The sequence below is a fragment of the Plectropomus leopardus genome, chromosome 13 (genome assembly GCF_008729295.1).
Source record: "Plectropomus leopardus isolate mb chromosome 13, YSFRI_Pleo_2.0, whole genome shotgun sequence".
Lineage (NCBI taxonomy): Eukaryota > Metazoa > Chordata > Actinopteri > Perciformes > Serranidae > Plectropomus > Plectropomus leopardus.
In genome coordinates this window covers 22,368,352-22,377,975 of record NC_056475.1, presented here as the reverse complement: position 1 = coordinate 22,377,975, position 9,624 = coordinate 22,368,352, and the positions used below count along the sequence as shown (strand labels likewise).

Here is a 9,624-nt window from a genome sequence, read left to right as displayed (position 1 = left end):
AGGCCAAAAACACCATAATTTGGCATGTGGAAAAAATGACCAAAAATGAAAGGTTATAGCATGGCAAAAATGTCAAAAGACGATCATATAAAATGCCGCTACACGGTATAGCATAGTATGTTGCAACAAGGGCCAAAAACACCACTAAATAGCATGCTGAAAAATGTCCAAAAACAAAAACCAGATGAAAACCACAAAAATAGCATGCCAAGACATGGCATAGCATAGGATGTCACAAAAAAAAACGGCCAAAAACACCATATATAAGTTACACGTGGCCGAGGAGTGCACACTTGGCCGAGGCATGCACACCATGGCGGGTGTGCCACCATAATATAGCAAGTCGGAAAAAAAGACCAAAAATGCCATCTGAAAAAATGGCGAAAAATGTCAAAATATGATGCCCAAAAAACAACTGAAAACCACATAAAATACCATGCCAAGACACGTCATAGAATAGGATGTTGCAAAACTGGCCAAAAACAACATAAAATAGCATGTCCAAAAAACGACCGAAAAGGCAATACTATGGTATGACAAAAAATGGCAGAATATTAAAAAAAAATAGCTGAAAACCACATAAAATAGCATGCCGATACAAGCCATAGAACAGACTGTTACAAAAAAGGCAAAAAACACCATAATACACCTTGTCCGAACAACAACCGAAAATGCCATACTATAGTATGGCCAAAATGTCAAAATATAAAATGGCAAAAGAACAGCGGAAAATCACATGAAATATTCTAGGATAGGATAGGATGTTGCAAAAACAGCCAAAAACACCATAAAGTAGCATGTCTAATATTTGATGATTTTTGAGCAACGTGCTATACTATGATGTTTTTGATGATTTTCGACTGACACGGTGTACTCAAAACGTTCCTTTTTAGCGGACCTTTTTCCCTTTAACTGACTTCTTGCTGTTGCTCTTTTTGCATTTATATTCCTATTTATTACTATTAAATATGCTTTTATTTTGATTTTTGATTGTTTTTTTAATCTAGTATTTTGGTTGTTTATATGAGTTCATCATGAAGCACTTTGAGATTTGTTTCAAATGCCAAGTGCATTATAAAAAAAAACATTATTGTTGTTTTTGATGATTTACAACTGGCATGCTATACATTGAAGTTTTTGATGATTTTTGACTAACATGCTATACTATGACAATTTTAATGATTTTCGAGCGACATGCTTTAACGTTTTTAATGAATTTTGAGCGACATGTTATACTATGACGTTTTTGATGATTTTTGAGCAGCATGCCATATTATGACGTTATTGATGTTTGAAAGACATTCTGTCCCATGATGTTTAGATGATTTTCGACCAACATGCTTTACTATGACGTTTTGATGATTTTTGAGCAGCATGCTTTACTATGACGTCTTTGATGATGTTTGATAGACATTCTGTCCTATGACGTTTTTTGATGATTAATAAGCGACATGCTAAACTATGACGTTTTTGATTATTTTTGAGCAAAATGCTACACGACAATGTTTTTGATGAATTTTAAACGACATGCTATACAGTGACATTTTTAATGAATTTTGACTGATATACATGATGATATACATGCCATTTTGGACAACATACTATACTGTGAAGTTTTCATGCCATTTTGGACAGCATACTTTACTGTGACATTTTCATGCCATTTTGGACAACATACTATAGTATGACATTCTTGTGCCATTTTGGAAGATACTATACTATGATGTTTTTGTGCCATTTTGGTGCCACAGGGGGAGGAGGTGTTGGAGTTCGCTGCTCTGCAGGTATTAGCAAAAAATGGAGGGTGGCACAACGAGAGGGGGCTGCTGTCCTTTAACACTCCTTGTTTCGGACAGTTTTGCCAGGCCAGTGGCAGGGCCTTGTACCCAATGCATTTGAAGGTCAGGAACATCAGGTCATCGCAGGGCATCAGGATCAGTGGAGAGGGGGTGCTAAGCAAAGACACCACTGTGAGGTTCAGGTGGAGGGTCAGTGTGCTGCTGAAACTTCCTGTTCTGACACTTCACTTCCTGAGGGGTGGCCTAACTGTATGTGTCAGGCCACATATGATTATTAATTGTGTTGCAGTTTGCTGATGTGTTGTTGTTAGCTTTTGTGTGTGTGTGTGTTGTGTGTGTGTGTGTGTGTGTGTGGGAGTGGGGACTGTTGGGCCAATCATCCGCAAAATTTGGCGGGATCATCTACACAAACTATCGTTATTTATGTGTGTGTGTGTGTGTGTGTGTGTGTGTTATGTAAATCTGTTTTAAAGCTACGCATTTCCAGACATTTTAGTTTAATTTTACATAAATCTTCACAAATGAAAAATGACATAAGCAATTATAACCAAACCTGGTGCTCATGTGCAGTTGCTTTGGTAAGCTTGGGATATTTTCACTAGAGGGCAGGATTTGTATAAAACTTTGTTTGCATCATCTAAGGTCATAAGTTATTTGATGCATTACATTTCGGAATGATGGCATAAAGTAGTTGTGACCTATTAAAATAAATCTACATTTGTAGACATTTTGCATACCAAATTTTTAAAACTCAAAATAAATCACTAGTACATCATACAGAGCTGAAATCTTTGCAGCACTTCCACTAAATATTTACAAAAGTTTGCTCTCTGCAATGTATGGTCAATTCAGAAGTCTTTCATTTATATATTTTTAGAATATGCAAAATTAATCAACATCTATATATCCACAAGTTTTCATTCAAATGCTACCAAAATAGACACAGAAATTGTTTGGATACTAGATGTCACATGTTGTCGTCTCATGTCGCATAGTAAGGTGGTTGCCTTTCAATACAAAGGTTAAGAGTTTGAATCCTGCTTGTGCCATCATGTAGGTGGTCTGAATCTTTCCACAATAAATTTTCGCATAGTAGCATGATTTGTGTATAAATTAAGACATGGTATGCAATACAAATGTAATCATGTCATAGCATCAGATATGGTGGTGACCACCATATAGTTTTAAAAAAACATCAAGAAATGCAAGTTTCTTGCAATCTGCTGGGATCCCGATTGTGTGTTTTATTGACTACTAACTATACTATGAATTTTTTTTTTTTTTTTTTTTTTTTTACAAACTATAATAACTTTTTTCATGCTATACAACGTCTTGTTTTTCAACTACTATACTATGTTGCATTTAAATGCAATTACTTTTTTTTTAACAAGATATAATATGACATTTATTTTCAGCTGTTTTCCACTTACTATACTTGACTTTTTTTTTCGATTTTGTTAGGCATTCTATAATATATATATATATATATATATATATATATATTATATTTTTTTTTTTTAATGTTTTTTACATACTAAGTATGACTTTTTTCTGATTTTTCGGCATGGTATACTACGACTTTTTCTTTCAACATGCTACACTATGACTGGGAAGATTTCTGCTGTGATGACCTACAATTATCAGCTGATTTGTAAAGCATTTTTTGTAAAGCATTTTTTTCATGCTCATGGCTCATGCCATCCTGCAGGTAGTTTGAATCTTTGCATATTCTAACCTTTTAATATATACCTTTTGACACTTTTCACAGAGTAGCATTATTTGTATATATATTAATAGACATGGGATGCATTACAGATCTAGCGGAAATAAATATTCAATTCAAAGAACATCAGGAGTTTTGATTCTTGTCAATTAAAAAAGAAACAAACATTCATGTACTTGCAATGTGCTTGGACCCCAATAAATGCCACTTGTGGCTTTAATTATATTTATTATTCTTTTTCAGATTAACCAGAACAAAAGCGTTACATTTTAAAACAACAGCGAAGTTGAACAAAGTTTTACAGTTACTAAATTTAAAAGGGGATGATTAAAGTCATTTATAAATGCTTGTGCCAAGCAAAGAGAATTATTCATTGAACTGGCTTAAAACATTAAACGTTTCAGGTCATGTTTACCCCATCCCCAAGTCAGCCTTTACTCTGCCCCTAACAGATAACAAGGTTATCCTCTGTAACTGCAAAAGCTAATGATACAGAACACATCATTTGAGTTGGAGGTGGGGGTATTTCATTGCTTTACAAGTCACATGTAGTTGTCAGGTCATGTAGTTGCACTTAAAGGCCTAGATTCAAAAAACTGAGTAGTGGTGATCTAGTGGTGACAAAAGTCCCCTGCTATGTCGCCTCACGTCGTCATGTCTCAGCCCAAAATCTGCACAGGAACACACCAATCATAAGAAAGATCATATTAACGCCTCTTTACTTAATATGGAAGTGTTTCCTTTTCCCTGAGAGATATTATTTTTCTGAATCCTTTTATATTTAATTATGTAACTGTTCTCAATGCCTTGATTGTCTTTAGGAGTGCTGTTGACTCTCTTAAGGCTATTTAAAAGTCATGCCCTCTGACAAGACTGATCAATTTTAATCAGATTTTAAATTAGGAATGTCAGCAGTTACACTTCAAAGGAATCTTTGCAATTGGGTTTTTTTTTAACATGTTCTCTAATAGATATTTAACTTTGGGTTTGAGAGGTATACGCAGCATAGATGGTAGATTGAAAAAGGCAGATATTGCACATATAGGCATATAGGTCAATATGCTAATTATCTATGATCTTGAACACAGTACATTTTTGCACTTTACAGCAATAACTACCCATAAAATTAGATTTTCTAACATTTTTAACAGACTGCGATGATTTTCTGAAGGCTGTTGTGACACATATAAATAAAACCAGTTTATTTTGACTAAGAGCAAATCTGCTCCATTAAAACATTAAAAGGCTGCATATGGAGGTACCTTGAATTAATCCAGATGAGATGTTTATATAAAGCCAGATCATTTGGAATTTAAAATTTGGCCCTATTAATGGAGTATTTGTCTTTGCTGTTATGTAAACAGAGTCATCAGACAGAGAGGAAGGGAAAGCTGTGTTCAGGGTGGGCTGACGACGGCCCCTGGCTCTGCATTGCTGACGAAAGCTGCTTAGCTCCTCAGTTGCTATGGCAACCGTGGAGAGCAGCCAGACAAAAACGAGGCAAAGGGGAGGGGCTTTCAAGGGAGAAATAGAGGAGAAAGGGCTGGATGGGAAAGATAGACAGAGGGAGGGATACAGACATCCGATAAAGAAACACAGTCAGAGCAACAGAGGTAAAGCAAGGCTACAGACGGAGACAGAGATAAGGTCTGGATATAAATGCTCACTCCACCAGCTGGGGAATAATAACTGCAGCAAGTGACTGGAGGATACAGAGATCGGGGAGGCAGAGAGAAGATGGATGTACAAACGGAGAACACGGACCCCCCGCCTTGTGAATCCCAGTCGAGTGGAAAAATCAGAAAAGGATTCAAGCTGTTTGGCAAACGCAAGCCAGGTAATATCTTTTCTATTCGAGGCAAAGGGGACGGAAACAACAAGTCACCTGTTATCAGGAGCAAAACAATTGATGGATTATCTGAGACTGCTGCACCAGATTCAGAGCAGGAGACAGAGAAGGAAAAGGCACAGGAGGTGGGTCAAGGAGAGAGGGAGCAGGCAGAGGAGGAGCCGCTTGGTGAAGATGGCGTTCTGGCTGCTGCCCCTGCACGCGCCTCCATTTCTTCAGCCAGCTCAGCCAAGTCCCTCAGCTTCCTGTCGTTGCTCAGGGGTGGCCGGAGAGGAGTGGGGGACCGCAGAGTCCACACCGTGTCCCAGCCAGTTGGTCGGCAACGTCGTGGGCTGAAAGGTCTCTTTGGCAATGTTAAGTTCCGATCGAAAGATAAAGAGGAGAAGGAGGAAGCCCCTCCGAGCCCACTTCTCATGTCGTCTCGCGCCAACAGTGTGGAAATTATCAAAGAGGACCTGCCTCTCACCCCCAAATCCCATCCTCGCTCTCTGGACAGCCCAGAGACTGAGAGCTATGACCCCGACAAGAACTTAGCAACACAAGACAGTGCCACCACGTCCCCATCAGAGACTCACCAGATGAGGGCAGGCAATGTGAGTAGAACTGATGAGAGTGTGCCGCCTTTACCCACCTCTGAACCCCCCTTGGTACCCGGAGACACCAGCCTGAGCTGCTTGCTGGCAGATATCTCCTCGCTCCTGACCTTTGACTCGATCACAGGAGGTGGAGACATCATGGCTGATGTGGAGGCAGAGTGGGGGAAAGCCAGCAGTCCTGTCAGTGCTGTGGTCACGGAAATCATGCCTTCATCTCCCGTCTCCAAACCCACCATCTCATCTCCGTCGACCTCAACTACTACGGCAAAACCCTCTACTGTAGCTGTCCCCACAACAGCCTCCACCACATCCTCTTCTCCTCTGACAAGGACAACTGCAACCTCATCTCCCATTGCCAAGCCAAGCTCCATCATCACAACATTGACCAAATCTTCCACATTGACTACTAACTCAGTCAAATTGAGCTCTCAGTCTACACCAGCCTCTGAACCTTCTGCTAGCGACAAAATTAAATCGACTCCTACGCCTTCTTCAACAAAACCCTCAACTACACCTGTAACGTTAACAAGCTTTTTGGCTCCAGTAACGGCTTCCTCTTCAATGACCATTAAATCCTCACTGAGCACCACCTCTTCTTCTACAACAGCTCCTCCTAACACCCCAGCCACTGTAATCAAGGCTCCCTCAGCTAGTCCAACTCTTAGCAGTACAGCTAGCAAACTGGCTTCAGAAATCGCATCACCTCCTCAAACTGTTGCTCTAGTAAGTAAACCTATCCCTGTAGCTACTCCAACTCCTGCATCAACTAAACCTCCACCAGTAACCCATAGCCCTCCCACAACTGCTGCTTTTACCCAGCTTCCACCTGCTAAACTGGATTCAGCTAGTTTGAACCTGCAGACTTCCTACAAACCTGCTCTAAGTTCAGCTGCAGGTGAATCTAAAGCCCAAGTAACACCCGGTGCTTTTACAACGAACCCCTCGGATCCTCCACCCTATAAGATGACACCAGTAAACACATTAACTATGACCTCAGGCTCGGTATCTGTGGCCCTCTCCAAACCAACACTTACCTCTAGTCCAATGGACTTAAGTAAGCCCCCTACTTCTCTTGTAAGTGTTCCAGATGTTTCTTCCTCTACCGCATCAACTAGACCCCAACCCAGCTCTGCACCTGTCCCAACTCCATCCTCAACTTCTATAGATAAGACTCCTCCCATGACTAAACCCAGTCCTGCACCAGTCTCTATAGATAAGATGCCCCCTGCTCCCATACCGACCACAACCACTCATGCTGTTATTTCTGCAGCATCTTCTGCACCTCCTGTTTTGGGTCAGATGCCAGTCTCTGTACCTAAAGACCCACCCGCTCCTTCTCAAATGCAACTTTCTCAAGCTAAAACTCCTCCTGCTCCTGTTCAGATCCCAATTTCTGTATCTAAACCCCCTCCAGTTCCTGCCCAGATACCAATCTCTGTACCGAAAGATCCACCTGCTTCTGTTCCCATCTCAGTCCCTCAAACTAAAGCCCCTCCTGCTCAGATCCCATTTTCTGCACCTAAGGATCCACCTGCTCCTGCTCATATTCAAGTTTCTCAATCTAGAGCCCCTCCTGCTCCCGCCCAGATCCCTGTTTCTGTATCTAAAGACCCTCCTGCTCAGATCCCATTTTCTGTACCTAAAGATCCACCTGCTCCTGCTCAGATCCCAATTTCTGCACCTAAGGATCCACCTGCTCCTGCTCATATTCAAGTTTCTCAATCTAGAGCCCCTCCTGCTCCCGCCCAGATCCCTGTTTCTGTATCTAAAGACCCTCCTGCTCAGATCCCAATTCCCCAATCGAAAGCCCCTTCTGCACCAACTTCTGCCCCTTGCCCTGTCCCTTCTCCTTCCTCTCCTCCTGTACCTTTGCCAAGTGAGGCCCCAGCATTTGCAAGTGGACAAACATCAGTCGATGGGCAACTGACTAGTCCAAGTAGCACAGGTGCCCAGGGGGCCCAGACTGTGCCATCCAAAAGAGAAGATCTGCAAAATGAGTCACGAGCGAGCACTCAAGGTCCCTCTAAAGAAAGTAGGATACCACAAGTAAAGGCATCAGGACTTAGCAAAATACCTGTAGTTGGAGGGGGCAGAGCAGGCAAGCTACCTGTCCGGGACAGTCAACATGATGATGAAGCAAGCCGGGAGCCACCCACTCCTGTGCTAGAAGATGAGCGGCCCCATTTCAACTCACATGACACGGGGAGCAAAGATAAAATCAGCAATGTTGATGCTAATGTGCCCACCTCAAAACATGCCCAGGAGGAGAGTCAGCAGCTTCCACAGCCGAAAGTCCTCACCAGTTTACCGCGTGACTCAAAGATCCCTGTGAAGCATGGCGCACAGTCTCACACTGGCTCCCAGATCCCTCAAGCTAAAGAACCCTCTCGCACCAAGATTCCCGTGTCCAAGGTTCCTGTCCGCAGAGTTGGTAATAAACCTGCAGCTGCAGGCGGCAGCACCCCGATAAGAAAATAAAACAATGGACTGAATCAACCACCAATACAGATTATGGCTTTGACTGCAACTTTTTCTCCAATATAACTACATGACCACCCTTTTTTAATTAACATTTCTATACTGTAATTCTTGGCTTCACGACACCATAAGCTACAGAAACAGAGTCAAGGAGGCTGACAGCACTCAAGCACAAACATCTCCACAAGGAGTCGAAGCAACAAGCCCGGCTTTTTGGTGCTGAGCCTACTGGACATGTACTCAGGAAAGGTTCGGGGTCACACCTGAACACACAGCAGCATTGGTAACTAAGGATAAGCGAGATAAATGGTCTTCTGAGAACACAGTCTCACACACACACACAAGACGGGCGAGTGCCTTTTGAAGGGTGCTTTTTCCAACAGACTCTCAGAATTAATCTTTTCTACAGTACTTTTAACTTTTGTTACTCCCAATTTTTGTAGGAACCGTCAACTCTTTTTTGTCTTTCTTTCCAGCGAGTCTCTTTGATAATAACCAGTCCCTTTATTTATGTCTGGAGAAAAACAGCAGGAGCTCTATAAATTAATGCAGCAACCAAATTTACATTCCACACCTATCTCTGGATGTATGTAGCAGAAAACGTGCCATTAATTTTTTTGCACAAGATGTTGAACTGTACAGCGCCTATGTGTCCGCCTGCTCATATGTAACATGATCAGATCTCACTGTGAACTATGGGAAAGACTGGTTTTGAGGGAGCAGTGGAAATAATTGCTTCCAGTCTAACGGATGGCAGCCATTATGAATGGCACTGTGGACATTTGAGCAAGACAGAGAGGATGCTGAGATGAGATCTCTCGCACACTGGCACGTCCTTATCCTTACCCACTTATACTCAGATGAGAACAATATCTGTGTATAGTCTCATCTATGTTGTTCTGTTTCCTATTTAATCAATAAACAATATAAGTACTTTGCAAGATGAGATCTGTTGAAGTTGTGATTATATCTTGCATGTTTTCAGAATCGTGGTAGAAATGTGGGCAAAATTATTTCCTGGCTCTGAATGCATAATCTCTTGAGAGAACTTTAAGCAGAAAGAAATTGCATAAAGGAATAGTTAAGGACAGCAGTAAAGCGATATGACAAACATTTCATATTTTCATTGACAAATCCCCACAGTGACTCACCGTCTTACTAAAGCTTGGGCTCAGAGTG

At 41.4% G+C, this 9,624-nt stretch overlaps 1 protein-coding gene across 2 annotated transcripts; it reads left to right on the top strand.

Moving 5' to 3' along the window:
• Window positions 1-3,842: 3,842 nt before the first annotated feature.
• Window positions 3,843-9,400, top strand: si:ch211-244c8.4 (APC membrane recruitment protein 2). Of its 2 annotated transcripts, XM_042499784.1 has the most exons (2): window positions 3,843-7,570; window positions 7,733-9,400. In XM_042499784.1, the coding sequence occupies exons 1-2, from the start codon at window positions 5,260-5,262 to the stop codon at window positions 8,443-8,445; spliced, it is 3,024 nt and encodes a 1,007-aa protein (XP_042355718.1). In that variant the 5' UTR covers window positions 3,843-5,259; the 3' UTR covers window positions 8,446-9,400. The 2 variants fall into 2 exon arrangements, with proteins under 2 accessions (XP_042355718.1, XP_042355717.1); XM_042499783.1 differs by having other exon boundaries at window positions 3,846-9,396.
• The last annotated feature ends 224 nt before the right edge of the window (window positions 9,401-9,624 follow it).